The sequence below is a fragment of the Furipterus horrens genome, unplaced genomic scaffold, assembly GCF_987537825.1.
Source record: "Furipterus horrens unplaced genomic scaffold, mFurHor1.1.pri manual_scaffold_13, whole genome shotgun sequence".
Taxonomy (NCBI): domain Eukaryota; kingdom Metazoa; phylum Chordata; class Mammalia; order Chiroptera; family Furipteridae; genus Furipterus; species Furipterus horrens.
In genome coordinates this window covers 34245298-34266910 of record NW_028327183.1, presented here as the reverse complement: position 1 = coordinate 34266910, position 21613 = coordinate 34245298, and the positions used below count along the sequence as shown (strand labels likewise).

Genomic DNA, 21613 nt, shown 5'->3' with positions numbered 1-21613 from the left:
TGGTCTCATGCTGTGCTCGGGTAATCTACCCTTCTCATGCCCAGGGCTGCACGTCCCCTGGCCAGTCTGAGCTGTGGACTGTCACCTACTACTGCTCTGTGGGGCTCCAGAGAGGATGTCAACCCCAACCAAAAGCCAGAGAGGGTCTCAAACACTTAAGACTCAAAAGCTCAGGGACACCTTCTGTCTGCCTCTCCATTGCATCCAGTTAGGAGCTGTGAATAAGAATTCAGAATCTGTCCTGCCCAAGGGGAACAGGGCACAACGGTGAGGAAACACCCAAATCCAATAAATAACAGCCAGGTTGGGACACTGCCCCTCCCCCAGTGAGCGCTGCTTCTTCATCCTTGATCTGAGGGAACAGAAGGACGACTCCTACCCTCAACCCCACCCCCGGCACAACATCCAATTTGGGAATCCAATGCTGCTTCTGCACAGGACAGCCTGTCTTTTGCTTTATAGCAGTTTATGACATGAACTCGGAATGTAATGTGTTTACACAAACACAGCAACTGTACATCAGCATCTTTACGATATTAAAAGGAGTCATATACAAGTCTATAGGCATCATACGCAGGATGGTGCCGGCTGTGCACCTCATCCACCAAGCAGTTGTCTGCGGTTTCCCCACCTGGGAAGAGCCAGCTCAGTCAAGGGTGACAAAGCTTGGGTGTTCCTCTTTGGGCCTGTCGTCTAAGACGCAGCAGGTCTGCGAGGACCCCTCGGGGCCAGTCCTTGTTGGAATCTGGGGCAAGAGTCCCAGGCATGCCTACGTCCAGGCCTTACCGGCAGGCTAGTATTACAAATTTCATTAAAATTCAGTGTGTATATTAGTGTGGAAAAATCACAGCTGGGGGCAGCTTCCTGAGGAGGGGACCCAGAGGATGCTGCTGACAGGTGGGCCCCTTCACCGTGGGACCCATTCCTGAGGTAAGGATGCCATGTGGCCCTGTGGCTGGTTTGGATGGTGGGGGGACTCCTCCAGAAGCCCAGGTGTGAGGACACACAAACCAGACTGGAAGCTCCTGGGCACTGGTAGGTCAGGTGACCCACCGAGTGTGGCCTCCACCCCAGTAGCAGCAAAGGTGAGGGTCTTAGAAGGTGGTTCCACAGCCATCTGTCCCCCACACCCAAACAACCCTCCTCCCAGCAGCCCAGCTCCATGGGGGCCTTGCTTCAGTTCCTACAGCACTGTCCTCCATCCCTTCATGTCCCTAGAGCAGGGACCAGAGCTCTCCCGGCCCCACTCCATGGGCACCTGGGCCGGAGAGCCCAGCAGCTCCTCCACCGTGTGGGTGGGCATGCTGCAGTCTGACTGAGAATGGAGCACCAGATAAAGAAGTGTTGGTCCTTGTTGGCCTCTCTGGGTCATGCAGTTACAGTTACTTCTGCTTTAAATACTGTAGAAAAATAAGCCATCTCTGATGCAAGGAGATCCACTGGAGTCTGCCAGGCATGGAGAAGGATGAAGGGCTCCTTTGCAGTGGGTTGGGGGGGCGCTGTGCTGACTCCACCACAGCGGGACCCAGGGTCTTGGAGGACGCTGCGCTGGGCACCGGGACACTGGTGGCGAAGTTCCCACTTACACATCTTTGGGTCACATCAGTAATCCTTCAGTAAGCATGCCCAGCACCCCACATTCCGCTGCATGACACCTGGAGCCCCGGGGCTCCCTGGCTGGCCTCGGACCCTGCAGCCCCACCCTCAGTCTCACAAAGACTGCTAAGCAGGTACAGACGGAACCCTTGACATTTTTTCCAGGTCACTGGGCTGTCCCCAGAGCCAAGGGGCCTCAGGTGGGTACCGAGGCCGGGCCTAGTCCAGGGGCTCCTGCTTTATCCGGACAGCGGTGGGGGTGGGCTGCAGTCGCCGCTCCTCCCGGCAAAGCACATACTCGCTGAACTGGGAGGAGTCCACGCCACCCCCGCAGGATGCAGCCACGCTGAAACCCCTCTGAAACAGCCTCTCCAGGACCTGCCAGGGAAGAAATAAAGGTCAGCAATGCTCAGCTGCAAGTCAGACTGGTAGGTAGGTGGGCCCTAGCCTGAGCAAGCTACCTTCTGTTAATAACTCAAGTCTCCCGACAGAGGTCCCTGCAGAACCACCAGCTGGGCAAACATAGGCAGGGCAGAAGCAGCCAGGCCCTGGGGCCACTTGAGTGACCAAACTCAAGTGGGCTCCCTGCGCTGCTGCCCTTGGGAATCCACAGCCTTGACTCAGAGTGGGAGAAAGAACCTCTGGATGCCTTGTCTCTTTTCCAGAGTGCAACCAGCCCATCTCTCCTCTCCTCACTGGGACCTGTCCCAATAATAGAAAGACCCCACCCCTGGCCTCTGGGCAGTCACCTGCTTCCCTGGGCTTCGAGTCCCAGATGTTTGAGGCCTGCAGGCTCATCAGCTCAAGGGAGCTGGGGGTGAAGAGGAGGAGGTGCCCTCTCTGTGTCTGAGTCTCTGCAGACTTCCATGTCCATGTGGGTTTGTGCCTCTGTGAGGGTTTGGTCTAGTCACTGTGTTTGACACCTGTCCTGCAACAGCCTGTGGGATGTGTGCATGCGGGGGACTTTCCCCACCAAGTCTACTCTGCCCCAATCCTGAAACAGGGGTGTGCTCTGGGTCTGGAAGAGTTGGTGAATAATAATAGGGCCCGCTCCATCCGGGCTTCCCAACTCTTAGCGCCATCCAGGGAAAGCCAGTCCAGAAACGCTCTGCGCAGTGGCCTGGGTGCCGCAGCCTGGGCCCGCAGGGTAAGAAAGGGGCTCCAGGCCCCTTCACGCTCAGCCTCTGACCCGTAACTCCTGGTGCCTGGATTTAATTTGAATCCAAGCTCAGACTCTGGTTGTCAAATGACGCACACTTTGTTGAAAGTACTCTGGACAATTTTTATAGAACATCCTTTTGGAAAAAACAAAGAGTACAGATCAATTTTTTTAAGTCCATCCCCCAGGCATCATCATTTAATTATGAGCAGGACATAAATTATGCATCCACACATTGTTGCCTTTCCTGGGAGATGGCACAGAGGGCTTCACCATTTCAGGGACTGTGCCTGCCTCCATCTCTCAGCTGCCAGAGGGCTTTGGGGAGGCAGAGGTGAGGCAGGTGGGGCAGACACAGCTCTCACCTGCACCGAGTTGAGTCGGCAGTAGCCGTTGAGCGGGAAGCGGATGACATGCGTAGGGTCCTGGTTCCAGCCAGCGTTGACTGAGTTGCACATGACATCCCCGGTCTCCGGGAAGACCTCCTCGATGAGGGCCTTCTCGCCACTGAGCGCGATCCGCTCACCCAGGTCCGGCGTGACCCGCACCACCAGGCAGTCACAGGCCCTGCTGCGGCGCCGCTGCTCCTGCTCCTGCTGCCAGCGCTCCAGCTCGCGCACCATGGGCTGCAGCTGGTAGTAGCGCGCCTCCTCGTACAACAGGCTAAAGTCCTGCAGGAACACGCATAACAGGGAGGGGAAGGTGGGGGGCTGCCCTTTCCAACTCCAGGGGGGACCTACTCTCACCATTCTATGGAACTGTGAACCCTCACCCTGCCCCAGGGCACTCTGTGAACTGGGATGGTTGTGCCCATTGTATAAGTGGAGAAAACGAGGCTCAAGCAAATGTGCGCAAGCACAAGAAGTCCAGCCTTGACCCAAGGGCATCAGCTGGCATGCATCTGTGCCAGGTCCCCTGAGCCGTTTCCATCTGGCCCCAAGCACTCAGGGAGGCTTCATCCCTGAAGTATAGGGAAACCCCCGGAAAGACCAGGAGGCTAGAAGCCTAAAGCACTGTCTATGCCCGGGGACCTGCTTGCCTTCTTAGATCCCAGGGAGGAGAAGCTCTCCTACCCTAAAAAAGCACACAGCCCAGCAGGAAGGCAAAACAGACCTGCCTAGGCTGGATTTTCGGCTCTTCATCTGCCAGCTTTGAAGCCTCTGAGCTTCTCTGAGCCTGTTTTCTCTTCTATAAAATGGATGTAGACACCCAGCTCAGAGAAGGGGTGAGGATTTTAATGGACAAGATCTGCTGGCTGTGTGAGGAGGGTTCTGGGATGGGAGCCCATCTCTCACCAGGTGGGCAGCCCCGTCCTGGGATGGACGGGCTCACACCAGCTGTCCCTCAAACACATACTTACCCACACCTGCCCCAGCCCTGCACAGCCAAGTACCCATGACTCATGCCACTCCATGGGGCTCAGCTCAAGGTCAGCAGGTGAACCTGAGGATCCCTGGAGGACAGTCAAGGAAGCTAGACTCCAAAGCAGGGCCTACCCTCTAGCCTGCTGGCCCCAGACTTTGGAACCACCCCAAGGGAGTCCTGTCAAGGACCCATTCTGTCCTTCCACAGGGGGTCCTCGGGGATCCATCCTGAGATTCTGCTCCCATCCACTCCTTAAGTGATATCTGCACTTAACATACCAAACACCCCACATCTTTCCTCATAGCCCAAAACGTCTGCACCCCACATCCCAACCATCAATTCCATGCAGGAATTGGTTACTACACTCCCCACCCTCCGCAGTAGGTTCCACCCCTGGGCTTCCAAGAATCCACTCAGACAGAAGCCACAGGCTGGCAGGTACCCTCGAGAGCCCTTGGACCACCACCAACCCCCACCCATGGCCTTTTGTGTCCTTTTTGTAACTGTACGTCTAACCTGCCGCTTTGCTCCCTCTTCGCTTCCTGCCTCCACCCTGGTCCAAAGCCTTCAAAAAAACCTCTCCTGGCCTCCTGACCCCAACACCACCCTCCCCACATCCTTCTCCACACAATAGCTCCAGCAATCCGTTTGCAAATCTGATCATCAGTCCTTAATTCAGGGTAAAATGTCAAATGCTGAGCCAGCTACCAAGGATCAGACATCAGCCAGCAGCCTCCCTTCCTGCCCCCCCCATTCATACAGCCCCAGGTTAAACCTTGTCACCAAGTCAAGAAGGCACTGCCACCTTGCCTCCTCACCAAGGCCCTTAACCTGTCTGCCTTCCTTTCTCCTTCACCTCCCAGAGAAACATCCTTCCCCGACCCCTTCTCTGAAGTGTTTGCCCCTACGGAATTCAAGTCTCTTTTGTTCAACTCCGATCTTCCCACCAGACCACGGGGTGGGAACAGGACCCACGTCTGTCTTGTTTCACTGTACAGTGTTCCCTCACTTATCGCGGGTATTACGTTCTTAACCACCACCACCCCCCCCGCCCCGTGATAAGTGAAAATCTGCGAAGTAGGAACCTTACATTTACTTTAGTATTTATATATACTTTAAGGCTTTATAAACCCTTCCCACACACTTATAAACCGTTCCCAGGCCCTTATTAACCTTCCCCAGTCCCTTATTAACCTTTCCACACTTTTATAAACACTACTTATGTTCTTAAACAAATTCTACACTCTTAAACCTACGTAACTTTAATAACACACGTACACAGTACCGCAAAATCCCGCGATATACTGAAAAATCCGTGATAAATAATTTAATAAAATTCCGCAATACAGTAAGGCTGCAATAAGTGAACTGTGATATAGAGGGACTACTGTATTTTCAGACTGAGTTCAGTTGTTGGGACCCAATAACAAAACAGCCCAGGGCCACTGGTCCTCTGGGTGCCAGAAGGAAGGAAGGAAGGAAGGAAGGAAGGAAGGAAGGAAGGACACTTGCTGCTGTGAGCCACAGTGGCCCAGGCCTAAATTTCCATCCTCTGGGATTCCTGGGGCCATGAAGGGACCCAGCATAAGACAGGACTCTCGGGAACTGGACAGGCTTGCTCCAAGACCTGCGGGTCACCTTTTGTTTAAAGGGTATTTGGATTGGACCCAGGATCCCCCCTGCAAATAAATGGCCAACAAGGAACAAATCTAGGAACCTCTAACTCCTATAACTCCAGCACATAACAGTCCTTCAACATGACAAACACGGAATCAGTTAAGTGTGACTGCCACTGCTTAATTATTGTTACACCCTGATAAATAAGCTAAACATGTGAGGAAAAATTAGTTTAAAAAAACTAATTTAGCCCTTGGCTTCATCGCTTAACTTTTTATGGTTGCCATGACAACCGTGGGTCCACTTATGAAGTCACAGAGTCCCCTGTGTAATGCCACTGCACAGGCAGTGCAGGGTAGCCATGGGCCACAGACTTACCTTGAAGTCATCCGGGAGCAGCAGTTTTGACGTCCGCAGGAAGCTCAAGACATAGCGAAAAATCTCTCCATCCCGGTCAATGAAATAGTGTTGCTTCAAACTGTCCAGGACGATGGGCTCAGTGCCGTTGAAGAGGCGGCTTATTCTGGAAGAGATGGAGGGTGGGGCATCTAATGGAAGGGCCAGTCCACCTACCCCAGGCCAAACTCCTTGGAGCCCAACCTGCTGGAGTGACGAAGGGCCTTACATGGGTGATTTGGATTGATGGATGTCTACAGACACCAGAGGCAGCCAGGCCACAGTCAGACAGGACACTGGCACAGAAGCATCACACGCCACGCACTCTGCCTACACTCACAAGCCACAGCCAGAGGGAGACACACCCAGCTACACACACCTGCCTGCTGACACACATTATAGGCCTGGAAATCAACAGCAAGACACAGACACAGCCTCCTTGCCCCTCACACACAAGCCTTTGCCAGAGAGTCCCACCCAAGAAACTCTCAACCATCAGACACCCCAGCCCACAGCCACATACCCAGTGAACACATGTAAACCAGCCGAGACAGTCTTGGGTCCCACACATCCACTTCACCAACTCACAGGAACAAGCATCAGATGTGACACACCTGAGCAACAGGCACAGGGTCACATGGTCCCCTCCCTGGCAACACAGAAATCACAGGCAGACCCAGACACATCCAGGCAAAGGCCACAACAGTCACCACAAGCTATGTACATGTGACAAACTCACAGATAAGCCATCAACAGCCACTCACTCAGGGAGCCCTAAGGGAGATCTGAGGCAGGCAGGCATTTCTGCACACATGTATGCATGCCACAGGCACATGTACCATGGTACACACATGTACAGACACACCCCTGTGTAAGCACACACCAGTGTACACGTACACAGAAGTAGTGCAGGCACATACACCACAGTGCATGAAGATGTGCACACCTGGGAGGGGCCAGGGAAGGGAGAAGGGACCTGGCACCCTGCCCTCTGAAGGGCAGTGGTTCTGACAGAAACTCAGGTCTCGGGGAGCACCTGAGGCCTATTCCCGTCCGCTCCAGGGAGGAGGAAGCAGGCTTCAGAACCAAGGCTTTGGCCTTCCTAATGCCCAGGGCAGTGGGCTTTGGCTTGGCTCATTTCCCCTGCAGACCCCAGGTCCAACTGTGGACAATTAGGAGCCACAAAAAGGAGTAGTGACAGCCAAGCGCTTGGCTCACAAATGGGAGGGAGGTTGGCAGGGTCTTCTTAGTTAGCACCTCCAGACATCCTTCAGCAGGCAGGGCCACACACTTGTCCACAGCTAGATGCTCCCAAGGCTGCAGCTTGTCTGCACAGGCTGGGAACAGGGTGGCCCTGACCTGAGACCCAGGCCTTCCAGTCCAGCCTGCACGAGCTGGTCCCATGACCCCCTCATTCTCTGACTGGCAGGGATCTTCCAGGCACGTGCGCGCCTCCCCCAGTAGCCCGGCCCTCTGTCCATTCCAGGTCTCCATGCCAGAGGCCCTGCCCTGCTACTGTGCACCAGGGCACATGAGCTGGGCAGAAGCTGAGGGGTTAGAGCACCAGAGCCTCTTTCAGGGCCTCCTGTGTACACAGTCCTCCACTCTGGTGGCCTGGCACACTCAGGTACCAGCCATGAGGTTCTTCCCAGGTGCAGAGTAGCCACGTAGTGACCTGTTCTCAGTCTGGGGACATGGCCCAGCCCCTGTCCCAGTGCGGCTGTATAAAAGGCAAGGCTGCCTCATGGACGGACATACGCAGGTGTGGAGAGGCCTGAGGCTGTGAAACCAGTGCTATGGTCACCCAGATACACCTCGTCTCAGCGCTCCGAGGCCATCGAGCCCTATCAACCCTCTCCCCCATGCCTGGTGACAATAGCACTGGGGTATACAGCCCTACAATAAAGTCTTGCTGGCTCCACGGCTTGTTCCAACTGTCAAAGCCCCCAAGACCTGGCCTCAGCAGACTGAAGGCCACCCAGCATCCCTGGAGAGAGATGGGACTGAGCAAGGCTGCCAGGTACCATTGGCAGTCACCATCAGACAGCTAAGGGTCCCCACATGGCATCGGCAGACAGAAGTAAAAGTCACATCCACAGGGGAGCCAGCCAGGCCTAAGCCAAAACCTCCCTGTGGAACTTTCTCCACCCTTCCTGGCTGAGCGCAAACACTCCGCACAGCCAGCAACCTTCTAGCTGCACAGCACGTCCCTCTGATGTCAGACTGGGAGTCTATAGGGCTCCTGATCCACCCACACTCTGGGGACGATGGGCTTCTAGGTAGTTTATTGGTCCAAGACCAGAAGGTGCTCAGTCTGCCTCATTTCAGGACTAGCTGGTTCTAGATCTTTCCATGACTCAATGCCTCTTCAGGGGACTAAGGCTTTTCATGCCCTTGGGGTCTGAGGCTACCAAGAACAAGAGCAGGTTGAAGGAAGGTTAGGTCAGTCACCACAAAGGAGCACCAGATGCGCACAGGGTCTTAGTCAGCTCCTGCCCTGGGCCACCCTCTGAGGGAGGCCTCAGTGCTTGGGTGCCAAGCTCAGAAGACCTCCAAGGTATAGGCTGACCAGTTCTGACCACAGCTGACAGGGATCTTCTTTCCTTTCTCTTTGTTTAAGCATTGGTTCCAATTTCCTTCATGTTTCAGTGGAAGGTTTTATTAGTTCTAAAGCTTCTGGACATCCCAAAGGGTTGCCTCTCACAGTCAGAGGGATGTGAGAGTGAAGCGATGGTGAAGGTGACGGTGAGGGCAGCTACACGTCAGCCCCAGGGAGTCTACTCCTAGCCCTGGGCAGCTGCGTTTTGCTGTCTCTAGGCAATGACTGACAGCTGTTCCTGGGCCAACCAGGGGTGGCAACTGTTCCTGGTGTCAGAGCTGCCCCCACCAGCCAAGAACCAGAAGCCCAGGCATAGTTCTGTGGGCACAGGGACCCAAGAGTCTGGGGACACGAGGCCCTGGTCTCTCAGCAATGTCTAGGATAGGACTTTTAAACAGAAAACACGCCCCGCCCCCCTGCCCCCCAGGGGACCTTAGCACTTTTAATTCCCCATTTCCAGGTGACTCACAAAGTGAAACCGTGTAAAGGATTGCTCTTGGTTTCCAGAATTGGTGAAAAATAGTTTTTTTGTTTTTTATTTTTTATTTTAATGACTCACTCAGGGAGAGAGAAGAGAGATCTGAAGGGCCTTTGCCAGCACAGCTGCCCAACCCACTTTTCAGGCCTGACTTGACCCACTGTTCCCTGGCTGTCCTACAGGTCATACCACCCTCTGGCCTCCAGGCCAAAGCTCCAGGCCAAAGCAGCAGGTCCTCTGTGAGCCAGAAGCCATCCATGCAGAACAGCAGATTCATCTGGAGCCCAAGCCTCAGGAAAGAATGCAAACTGCCACCCCCTCTGGGCATATCCTGCAGCTTAGCAGCCACAGGGGCCTCAGCTCCCTATCAGTAGGCCTGCCCCACCACAGAGCAGGCCCTCCGGCAGGTGAGGACAAGCTGCACTGTCGGCCTCAGGGAGGGCCACCCCTGCCCTCACTGCTCCCAGGCAGCAGCCTAGACACAAGAATGAGGAGGCCATTCCCTGTGGGCCTGGGCTGTGATTATTCCAGAAGGGCAAGTGTCTGATTTCAGGAAACTCTCTTCAGAGAGGCTGTGCACACGGGTTTTATAAATTTCACACACAACCGTCGTCAATGGATTAAAGGGTGATCTATCTCAAGATTCGGGATTGCCACAGAGGGAAAAGTTGAAATTAAATACGCTGAATCCATCTCCTGTCCTAGACAGGGCTCTCTGCAAGCTAGCACTCCGGCCAGCACTGCTGCTGCTTCCCCTCCACCCCCAAGGCCCCAGGTTCACAAGTGCCCCAGACCTAGCGTCTGTGGGGCCAAGAAAATGAAGCCTCAGCTGCCATCTGCCCCCCAGAATCGGAACTGGAGACTGCATCTATCTCAAGGTCCCTCCTCGAGGGAACACTGCAGCTCCATGGAGGGCTCCACCCTGGCCCCCCATTACGCAAACAGCCACGTCCGCACACTAGGAATCCTTTGTGCTCTGAGCAACCACACTGATGACAAGGCAGCCTGACAAGAAAGCTTCCCAGAGATGATCCCTCAGTGTTGGGAGGACTAATTAACTCCTCTTGCTACTTTAAATGTATAAAACAAGGGCGATGCCCACAGCAATGGCCCTCCCGCTGCTCAGCCCTCAGCAGTGGCCGCCTTGCTGTGCCAGGAGCAAGAAGTTTCAGGCTCAGTAAGCAGCATGCGCGTCACCTCCGGGCAGGCTCACAGAGACCTACCCCAGTTGGGTCAGTCCTGCTGCTTGCCAGTGGGAATCCAGGTCTGCCTCTGGGAGGGAAACACCCAAGAGGCAAGAGTAGGAGTCCGCAGCATCTGGCACCTCCTACAGATAGGCCCCCAAAGCAGGAGGGCCAGGGAGCTCTGCAGAGTGTGAGGTGCGAGGTTGGGAGGGTCCTGGTCAGACATATTATGTGCTAATGAGGTAGGAGGCTTCTGCTTCTCCAGAGCAGTCACTGCATCCCCCACCCCCACCCCCCTGAGCCTGCTGCTAGCCCTCAAGGTCCAGCTGTAGCCACCCCAACTGATAAAGACGGCATACTGAAGCTTCCCCTCCTCCCTCTCCTTAAGTGATTTCCCAAGGGTTAGAATCGGAACATGAGCCCTTGAAGTATACAGCATTGCTCACAAATGATCCCTTGAAAAGGCCAGGCCTGAGTCCCACTAAAGAGGAACCTGAAGGCATGTCAGATTCCCCAGTCAGCTGCTGGTCAGCTTCAGGTGGGTCTGGCTCTGAATAAGTGGCTTCTGCCGGTGGGTCAGAAGATCCACCTAGCACTACCATTGCAGCCAGGATCACAAGTCCCTGTACAAAGCAGCCTTCAACAGGAAGACTCAGCCTCCCAAACCCTACCTAGTTCCCCAGCTGGGCCTGCAGAGCCTGCATGCTCGCTGGCAGAGGAGACAGGCCCCACAGGTAACAGAATGCAGATGCTGCCAGTCACCACCTCACGCCTGGTACTACAAGGGACTCAGCTCTTACCTGGAGTCGGGGTACTTGGTGAGCGTGGCCAAGCTGCTGGTATACATGTGGCCACCCACATCGATATGCACAGGTGCATTCGACTTAGTAAGCTGGGCTGGCAGTGGGATCCCCTGGGCAGCCAGGGGAGACACGGGTGACCGGGTGAGAGACAACCGGGACATGCTTCCTCCCTCCTGGAGATGGAAACAAAGCAGAAACAAGAGTTCACAACAGTGCTATGTACTCCCTTTACTGCCAATGTGATCACAGATCTAATCAGATCACTTGTGCCTGTGCCTGATCACATATTCAGCTGACAAATTATGGTCACCATTGTAATTAAGTGTATTTGCATCGTCCTCTTCAAAGTACCAGAGGGAAAAAGAAAGATGCTTATTAGCAATAAGAAATCAAGAAAAAAAAACTCAAGGTGTCAACCTCCAGGGGCATAAAACAAACTGCAAAATTCTAATTAAAGGTCGCAGGCTTATGTGTTAGATGTGAAATATCCCCTGACAAACGAATTGCCAATTTGTGAATTGGGATTCAGGGGTTTTTGCAAGTTTGTCTCGGTAACGAGACACCTCTAAATTAGTGACTTCTTCAGCACCTAAGGCGTTGAGTTTTATACATGTAGTAAATTTCACATCAAATTAAGAGCATTTTTGTTTCAAAAAATACATAATCATACAGTAAGTCAACAGCCATCTCTTGAATGCCGCAGCTGCGAGGAAGGGCAGCCGCTGAGCAGGCATTCAGAAAGAGGGCAAAGAGGCGGCCACGGCTCCGACCAGCCTGCCCTCGGGCTCTCACCTCAGTGCCTGCGCTGCCTTGGGCGTGAAGCGAGGACCCGCTCGGCCGCTCCTTGCGGTGAGGCATCTAGGCTTCCATCGCTGCCCAGAGTATCTGTGGGAAGCACCGACAAACCAGAGGGCTTATTACTCAGTAGTCATGGGCACTATGTCTCCCATGGAGTCAAAGACACTTAAAATTGTCCTTTTCACACATGCTCTTTTGGCCCCCAAGCCTACTACAAAGCAGTCTCCAGATTCTACCCACCACTATTCTGTCCCCTTCCCCCAAAACATGCATTTGGGACATAGCAAATTACTTACATACACACTTTCTCACACACACACACACACTCGTTTTCTGGGCAGCTCCATGTCTGCTAATTCAGCTAATGACAATACTGAAACATATGCTCACCATTAATTGCCCAAAATGTTTCAGAACAAATCTGATTTTCCTGGTATTTTGGTTTAGAGACATGTTACCAAGCGTGTCTCCTCTTGCATCAACAGAGAACCCCGTGGACCACCGTGCAGGGAGGGCATCCTTCCCCACCCTCCATGGGCTGGGGAGCCTAGGACGTCTCCAACCCCCATAATGGTCTTGTCTGTGCCTCGTGTACCCCAGCCCCCTTGGAATTACACCCCTGAGGCATCAGAGAGCTGACCAGAAGGAAACCCACAGCAGCACAGCAAATGACCCTATCTCCTGCTCCTCCTCAGAGTCACTTAGCACCTTTTCTCTACTCCATAGCCACCTGAAAAAAAGACTGTTCCTCAGTCTTCAGAAGCCACCCCAGAGCACTGTATAGGCCCTGTGCAAGAGGGGGGAGGGGCATGCACAGTGAATATCACCCTTCCACTGGCTTGCACAGGGCTAACCTGGACTTGTCTCTCACAGGTTTAAATCTTGAGGGAGCAATCTCCCTTAAGGGTTGATTTTGCGCCTTGAAAGTTAACATCCAGTTGTGAAACACGGACCAAAGTCCAATGAGCATCAGATTGTGTAAATTTAAGTAATATTACTTTCCTAAGATTTGTTCTGTCCTCAGTGTCCTGGAAAGTTCCCTGACATGAAACTGGGTAGGGGTGGGGGTTCTATTAGAAGAGATGTTTAATTACATCCTCATTAGGGGCTGCTCAGAGCCTGCTGCTTTTGACATTCTTGAGTTCCAGTTAGCTTTTTTAAAAAGCACATCACCTATCTCAAGAAGTTCTGAGAAACCAAAACAGATCTCAAGAATGGGTTGCCCTGTCGTGGGAGGCTCTGCTGGGTGCGGAGTCAGAAGGAAAGCCACACTGAGGACAAACTGCTGGAAGGAATTCTGATGGAAATTTTATCAAAGCAAACTGCACACGACACTACTCAAAAGTGGCATTTAACACCAAGTACCCATCACAAAAGCTGCTCAATCCCATTCTCATCCAGGCGCTTTTCCTTTGCAAGCACAACCTGATGTTCATGGCAAACCAGAAACTCACCATTGGAAGCCCCAGGCTTTACGCCTTGACCAGAACCTCCAGTGCTTCCTCCGACCAACGCTTCTGTGCTGGACGACCCTTTTCCCGGAAACCACTGCTGAGGTCAGAAAAGTGGGTGCAGTAAGAGACACAACTTCATTCCGCCAACACCGGCATCAAACCCATGACCCAGTCCCAACACCACCACGGCCCACCCGAGTATCGGCAGTGAACAGCCTGTTGCAGGGCCCGTGGGTTTCCAAACTGACAGGGTATTGACCCGCTTCTCAGAGCTGCCGCGGAAGCCCCGGGACCCGCGCCCGCCCGAGCAGAGGGAAGCGAGCAGAATGCCACGCTCATTTACACACAAAATGATTCTGTGTCCCATTGTGCTCGCAGTTGTTCAGCTCTCTGGGGGTGATTAAGCTGGCTGAGCGGCGGCAGCTTGAGACGATTTCACTAAATCGCTTCTTCGTGAAGTCGCTTCTTTGCTAAGATGTTATTTTAACCATAAAAGGTAAACAGAAGGCGCCTCTCGAGCTCTCTTCAGTTCTGCGCCTTGGGTGCCAGCCCAGGGCGAAATTGCCAGGGGTCTGCAGAATTGCCCTGGGGTTAGGCTGGGAGCTAGGTCCGCGGGCCACCTGGTGCGCGCCAGCCCCCGCGGTGAAGCCCACCGGCCAGTGTGAGAGAACTTCAGGGCGCCTCGAGCCGGCTGGGCTGAGGCCGGCGGCGCCGTGGGGCCCGGGTGGCCGAGGAACCCGAAGAGCCTGACAGGGTGGGGAGGGGTGTGCTGTGGGGGCGGAGGACAAAGTTAAATCAAGAAGCAGGCAAGAGACCACAGATGGGAAGCTTGCCTAATTAAGGACGTAAAAGCGCTTTTGTTCTCGAAGTTTATTGTTGGCGGGATTTAAAAAAACAACTGAAACTAATGCTGTTATTCGATTCAGTTAAATTCCTTCATGTAGGTTTGAGAGACGGAGTGAAAACTTGAAGCTTATCTTTCAGCAGTCGGGGTCGGGGGCGAGAGAAGACTTAAAGGCGCTTCGGCTACAAAAGGAGAGATGTTTTGGACTGTGTGTCCAATGCACGCGTCCAGGCAATGAGTACCGACCGGCAGCGACCGCGTATCCGCGCAGCCGGCCCCGGAGCCCCAGACCTTGCGCACCTGGGACGACCAGGAGCTTGCCAACCCCTCCCGTCCCGTTTCGCACACGCAGGGTGGGCGTCAAGAGCACGCACATCTGTCCCGTTAGAGACTTTCTCTCTCCCTGATTTGAGCCCCGAGCCGGGCCCCATCCGCCCCGAAAGCCCGAGCTGCGTGAGCCCAGCTCTGACCCCGGAAACTCGCCGGCCCTGCACTTACGGCTCCAGTGCTGGGGCCTGAACCCGCCCCCCCCCCCTCCGCCCCGCGCGGCAGGAAGCGCCGAACCCGCCCGCGTGGGGAGGGTCTACCCCAGGTCAGGACCAGCCCACGTGGGCAATTCCCCATCCCGCGCCAGGCCTTTGTGCTGGATGCCCCCACCGCCCAGCACCCGGACAAAGCAGCAGCCCCCGCCCAGGTCCGAACCACGGCCGGGTGACTTTCTCGGTACCGCAGCCACTTTAGGGATAGGAGTGCGCGGCGGTAAGGGGTAGCCGCCCGCGCGGGGCTTACCTCGGAGCCGGAGCGGGGGATCGGGCTCGGGCACAGCCCCCGCCCCCCGCAGCCGCCGGTCTCGGGCGCCTGGCGCAGCCTAGCCGCCTGTGCTCGCTGCGCGGGTCGCTCCGGTCTCGTCCTGGAGTTACTTTCTCTCTCGCCCCCAGCCCTCCCCCCACCCACCCCTCCCGCCCCGGCCCCCGCTTCGCGCGGCCCCTCGTGGCGCGGCGCGGCGCGCCGGGGCCTCCCTTCCCCGCCCTCCCCTCGCCTCCTCCCCTCTTCGCGGCGGCCGCCGCCGCCTCCTCCTCCTCTTCGCGCCGCTCTCCAGCTGCCCTCCCGCAGCTCCCACCTCCTCTCCTCCCTCTCCTCTCTCCAGCGGCCTTCCCCGATTGCTGGCGAGGAAACCAGCCCCACGCCCTAGCCCGTGGCCCGCGTCTAGTGGTGGCCGAGCCCGGACGCAAAGGGCAACGGTTCGGCTCCAAATCTCCCAGCGCGGCGAGCGCGAGCGGGAGCGCGCGGCGACTTCTGGCTCGGGGCTCGGCTGCGCCGCGGGGCAGAAGATTAGAGTCGCAATTAGCTCCGCGCGCCCGCGCCTACCGCGCTAGGCGACCGAAATGCACTATTTTCCCTCCTTTCTTCGGGTGATTCCCACTCGCCTCTCTCGGAGCCCGCGCCTTCCCGCCAGGGCCTCCGTCAGGACGCTCCCGGGAACGGTGCGCCCAGGCCCCCGTGCCTTCCGACGCCCAGCCCCCCGCCGGCCGGCCACGCGGCGCCCGGGCCTCCTCCAGGCTCATAAGGGGGCGGGGGGAAAGCTGATTTTAATCATTGTCATTTCATCTGATGTAATATTTCCCCGGGCACTTTCAGCTGGGCATAAATTTTCGGCTCCCAAATAAGTAACACAGGGCACGTTTCTCACATTTCTTGACTCCTCGGTTACAAAGAGGAGAGCAGCCGCCGCCGCGGCGCCCGAGGCCAGGGGCGGGACTTGGGAAGAAACTGGGCTGCCAGTCTGCCAGGCTTGAGCGGAGCCGGGGGCCAAGCCCGCCCCTCCCCCTCCCCAGGTCTCTGCCCCGACTGCCCCTCTCCCGTTGAGCAGCGCCGCTCGTGACGTCTGCGGACACGCGGTCGGCCACCGCGGGGGAGGGGGTGCCCGGCAGTCCGCCCCGGGCCAGACGCGCCATTTCCCCACTGCGCGCCGCGCGTTGGAGACTTTTGTGGCCAAGACTCCCAACGGCGCCAAGGCCAGCTCCCCGGGTTTCCCTCCCAGGTCCCCAAGTCGGCTGCCCCTTCCTCCTCCTCCCCTTTCTCCGCTTTCCCTGGAGCCTTGCCCGTCCCCACACCCCGGGACTATTTCCCGGCTCCTAGGAAACGGAGCTCAGAGACGCCAGTGCGCACGGCCTGCACTGCGTCCTCCGTCCGGCTCCAGCGACACCCAGGCCAGAGCCAGGCTGGCGATGGAGGGCGGGTGCACTCCGGCTGGGAGCCCCGGCGGGGCCCCCATCCGGAGCTCCAGCCGGACCTGGGCGCCCTCTAGCGGTCTCAGTCGCTGGGGGCACTGGGGTCGGCCATGGGCGGGGGGGGGGGGGGGGGGGGGACTCTAGTATGGTAGGAGGTGGACGAAGTAGGGGACCTGCTTCCCTTGACTAGGGGACCTTGCGTGTGGAAAGAGCTCCGGGACCGCGCTTCTGTGACTTCTCCACGTGGGAATAAGCAGAAACTTTCCTCCTAGGGAAAGATGCTATTTATTTATTTGTTTATTTATTTATTTTAGAGCTTGAACTACAGGAGAAGGGGGAAATTTTCTCATTAAAGTTACATCCCTGCAGTTAGTTCAATTACTTGATATATGCAGAAGATGTTGTAAATTTATAGATTTAAATAGCTTATAAGGGTGCCGCAGGCTCCATCAGTTAATATCCTTAATTTATGGATTTTTAGCTGCTCCTAGAACCAAAAGGGGCCGTGGAAGTAGGTCAGGGATCTCTGCAGCGGGTCCAGCCGGACTGCATACTGCTTGCCTTGTCCTGGCGCCACTGGGCTTTGAGCTTTCAGCCCCTGCCCACCATAGCACCCTTCTGCTCTCTGCACCCCTGCCAGGCCCAGGAGGTCAGCTCTGCTCTGCTCCGTGGCTAACAGCCCCAATCTCTTCAGGGCTGCACAAGGCCAAGGGACAGCAAAGCCCCCATTTATACATACCCCATCCGACATTGAAGGAATGGAACCAAATAAGAAGTGAAGCAAGTTAACCAAATATTTTGACCTCCTGAGTCCTCCCTTAAATGGTGGCTGGGATCACAAATGGAGGAGGGCCCTTCTTTAGGGACAGAACCTTAACCCTTCCCAGGCCTTTGAGTGCTTGAGGGGGAAGGAAGGAACATTTGGAAAAATGCACCACGCTTATGTTTGAGAAGCACAGACCCATTGAAAACCTGCTAGTGGTGGCCCTTGTGGCTGGCCCTCAACGCTCCTCACTCCTCTCTCCCTCTCTTCTAGGTGCCTGCTAGGGCTTCTTGTTTTGTGTTCAATATAGATGAATATATACATATAAATTCATACTTAAAACATTGGTATGAACTAAAGTATTTTAGGAAGCCACATGGCAGTGTGATTAGTATTGGTATTCATGATTTAACATTTCTTTTCCCACTAGATGAAGTTTCTAAGAATTGCAAGGTACATGTCAAGGACGGCTGTATAAATGGATTTTTATTTATTCACAATTCCAAGACTAATTGCTTCTCTTTGCCTCAAGGCCACAAGATTGGTTTTAATATGACACTTCAAAAGTATTCATGGAACTACACAGATACTAAGTATCATTGTTTAAGAGACAAATCTCACTGTGATACTGGTGACCCTGAAAATAGGATGTTCCATTTTATTTTAAAATTCCTAGATGTTTTTTAAGAGGTTCACTTTATACCAACTATATTAAAAATGCACAATTTAATCAAAACAAAAACTGATCATTCTGAAGGACCTTATTTCCTTACTATTGCTGGGAACTTTTCTTTTTATATTCTTGAATCCTTTTATTAAAGAGTTGAACTTTATACATGTCATTAATAAGAGTAAGTTTGGGTCATAATTTAGTCTCAGGGTTTTAAAGGTTCCTGGCTAAATGTCAACCATCTTTTACACTTGAGCCTTCAACATGGATTGTGATAGGCACTTAATGATCTGTGGTATATAATGCAATGGTGAGACTTTTATTTTTATTGAAGATGTATCATTAGGACTGAAAACATGGAAACATCTTGTGAACTACATCTTTGTCCAAGAGATAAAATTTGATGTGAGTCTAATCAGAATGTAACTTGCTTTACCAGTAGATTTGACTAGCACTTAAGCCATTACAGTTCATAGTTTACAAAGCGGGGTCAAACCTGCCTTGCTTTGAGGCGCCTCTTTCAGTGCTTGTGTGAAGCACATGCAGGTCAAGCCCTGCACCCAGGTGCTGCAGACAAGGCCTCCGCCTCCATAGGTTTCCAAGTGGCTTCCAGAGTGACTTTGCACTTTGTTGTTGTTGCTACTTGCAGACTATGTTTAAAAATGAGGGCCTTAATAAAACTAAAATGAGCCCCAAAAGATCCCAGGGTCTGCTGAACTCAACCTTCTGAGGAAGGCTGTGACCAGGCAGCAGATGAACAGGCTGAGGCACAGTTGGTACTCACTGAAGGTAGGAATTGGGGGCTGAGGTTTTAAGGCAGGACTGTCTCCTTCCCAATCCCCAGGCCACCTGGGGTGATGGCCAGACCTTTCTAGGTATGTGCCCACTTCAAGCCTCAGAGATGGCCTCTGACCAGGCTAGAATGGAGCCAGCCTGGCCCAGCGATCACAGTCTGACATCCACTTGGCCTCTGCCTTCACCCCAGGAATCCCCTCAATCTTCTTGCCTGCTTAGGACCCCGAAGAAGCTGGAGACTAAAGGGAGTGATAAGCATGGGACCCCACCCCATCCCCTAAACTGGACCTCTTTGTCTGTCATCCAGCAGACCCACTCCCTGAAGAACAGTGATCTGAACCTGCCTGAGGGATGAGGGTGGGAGCAGATTGCCCACGCCTACCCTTGAAGAAAATGAAACAAGACCAGTCAGCTCTCACTGAGCGCTGCGCAGTCTCCCCACTATGCTCAGTGGGCATTTTCTGCTTTCTGGTGGAGAGAAAGCAGGGGCTGTCTCCAGGTGCTACAGACCCTGCTTCCCACCTTTTGCCTGCAGCTGGGTATGCTGCTCAGAACCAAACCAACCTGTCCTTCCAGGAGCCAGGATCTCAGTGACAGTGATGAGACAGAGATCTGACCAGAAATCCCAATGTGTTGTGGCCTGGGGGTGGCTCCTGAGAGACCAGGAACCGCCCCACCCCCTGCAAATTGCTCACTACTCTCTGTATTTGAGCCTTTTCCCCAAGAGAACTCAGTATTTTGACCAGATTCTCAAAGAGTCTGTGTGAATTTGGGTGCGAGTAGAAAAAACCTACCTTGAATGGCTTCGAGATGAAAGTTTGTTCTCACATAATGGCAAGTGGGAACATTCAAGGCTTTCTCCACTTTCCTCTGTCATCCTGTTCACATTGGCCTGGCCTCAACCTGCTCTTCGCTGATCCCAGATGAATGTAGCTCAAAGCTTCACGCCTCCCTGGACAAGCATGGAAATGATTCCTTCCTTGTCCCCCAGCCCTCTTTGTCACATCCCACTGACCAACTTGCAAGCCAACCCCTGGAAGGGCTTAGCCTGGACCAATCAAGTTTTGCCCTGGCCTGCACAGGGCTGGACTTGCTGCCCTGATCCCTGAGTTAGAAGGTGAGCCCCAGGCACAGTCAGGCTCTGCCTGGAGCCCCAGGCACAGTCAGGCTCTGCCTGGGGGAAGGAAAGGATGGACTTTGTGTTGGGCACAATTGTCCCCCAAAGGTGAAGGGCTGTTGGCCAGAACTCTAAGCTGGAAGGAAGGTAGAAGTTAAGCAGTGAAGAAAGACCCCAAACCCAAAAGGACACCTTCCAAGGAAGGTTGAGACAGTCAGTCACACTGCTGCAGGTCCTTCTAGGGTGCCAGGAGACTTGAGACCCAAACGTGGCCTGACAGAGCATGGCTGATTCCAGACCATGGAGCCTGGCTGCTGGCCCTGGGCCTCTGACCCCCTCTCCTGTGGGTTCCTCTCAGGCCTCGTTCTTCTCTCCAGCTGCAGTGCTACCAGCAGCCCCTCAAGGCATGAGGACAGGCTGTTCCCTGTCAACAGCACGTGGGATCCGGGTGCCCCACCTGAGGAAGAAGCACAAAAGCCATCCCTGGACTGCTCCTGCTACAACACATGGAAAAGATTTCCAGAAAGATAAAGCTGTTGCTGTTGCTGGGGGACAGTGAGGTCCACGTGGTCTCAGTCAGTACAAGCCTCCTCTGGTTCCTTGGGCAAACAGCCCTGAGCATCAAGTCCCACCCCTAAATGACTTTGTGTGGCTACCACTCTGGCTCCAAGTGACCATCTTAGTGGCTCTGGTGTCACAGGACTGGGGGCCCAACAGATGCATTTTCACAGGTCTGAGGGGAAAAAGCTGAGACAAAAAGGAAAGCAGGCTTTGGTCTATCAGAAATGGCCCAAGGTTCCTTTCTGGGACCAAGACTCAGTTTGCTGACCCTCCTCCTTGTCACAGACAATTCCTTCTCCTTGGGCCTAGACCGTAGGGAGACAGTCTGTGGACAGCATGAACCCGGACGTCTGAGTCCAACTGGGTGACCTTGGGCTTAATCTCTCCACGCTTCAGTATCTTCTCTGAGGTGTGAGAACAGTAATACTAGTGCCAAGCTGAGGGGGCTGCTGGGAGAATCAATGTGACAGCATATGCAAAGAACTTGGCCCAGCCCAGTGTAAGTGCTCCTTCTAAGATCCTCCAGTGGGGCTGTAGTTAAACAGTCACTCCTATTCCAGGCACGGTTGGCCCAGCACCCCCACCCCAGGAGGCAAACAGGAGCTGGGGAAGTGAATGAGAGGGAGTCCTCTTGAGAGGCCCCTTGACTCCAAGATTTGGGACTTAAAGTCAAGATAAACATATACAGAGGAGAATGTAAAAGTTGCCTAACCTCTAAAGTTAAAACACAAGACTTCAGAAAAATTACATGCTTGCTCTGGTCAATGCACCGGGCTTGGGGCTAGAAAATGTCCTCAAGCTCCTCTGTCCTTGGGGCACTTGGGGGTGGGTGGAATCACAAGTCTGGGCCCTAGGGCAAAGAGGAGGAGCCCCGGAGAGCATCGAGGGTATGCTGGTAAATTCTTTTCATTTTTTTTTTTTTGAACTGTGAAATTCTTTGTTTTGAAAAATGTTTTAAATTTTTAATAAAGAATACATGATCATTGTTAAACACACACACAGTGGAATGTAAGAAGGTGAAACAAAAATCCTGTCTCCCCTTCCCGGAGAGAAATGGCTTAATGATTTTGGTGTTTGTCCAACCCATCTTCTTCCCATTCATGAACACAAGGGTACACAGGCAAGCACGGACACACACATTCACACAACTGCATAAAGACACAGGTATGTACACACATATACA

At 54.1% G+C, this 21613-nt stretch overlaps 1 protein-coding gene across 1 annotated transcript; it reads right to left on the bottom strand.

The window, feature by feature from the left end:
* Nucleotides 1-449: 449 nt before the first annotated feature.
* On the bottom strand, nucleotides 450-15225 carry KCTD15 (potassium channel tetramerization domain containing 15). The gene is made up of 7 exons (XM_090259867.1): nucleotides 15083-15225; nucleotides 13450-13546; nucleotides 11990-12082; nucleotides 11195-11370; nucleotides 6116-6260; nucleotides 3121-3426; nucleotides 450-1974 (listed from the first exon to the last, which is right to left on the bottom strand). The coding sequence occupies exons 3-7, from the start codon at nucleotides 12053-12055 to the stop codon at nucleotides 1816-1818; spliced, it is 852 nt and encodes a 283-aa protein (XP_090115993.1). The 5' UTR covers nucleotides 12056-12082; nucleotides 13450-13546; nucleotides 15083-15225; the 3' UTR covers nucleotides 450-1815.
* Between the last annotated feature and the right edge of the window lie 6388 nt (nucleotides 15226-21613).

What these genes read in the sequence shown, in the direction of transcription:
- KCTD15 (XM_090259867.1), bottom strand. Translation starts at nt 12,055, where the DNA reads ATGCCTCACCGCAAGGAGCGGCCGAGCGGGTCCTCGCTTCACGCCCAA. An exon ending in TGCTCCCGGATGACTTCAAG is followed by an intron (nt 3,427 to 6,115) that starts GTAAGTCTGTGG and finishes GTGTTCCTGCAG; the next exon opens with GACTTTAGCCTGTTGTACGA. An exon ending in GCCGACTCAACTCGGTGCAG is followed by an intron (nt 1,975 to 3,120) that starts GTGAGAGCTGTG and finishes CTTCCCTGGCAG; the next exon opens with GTCCTGGAGAGGCTGTTTCA.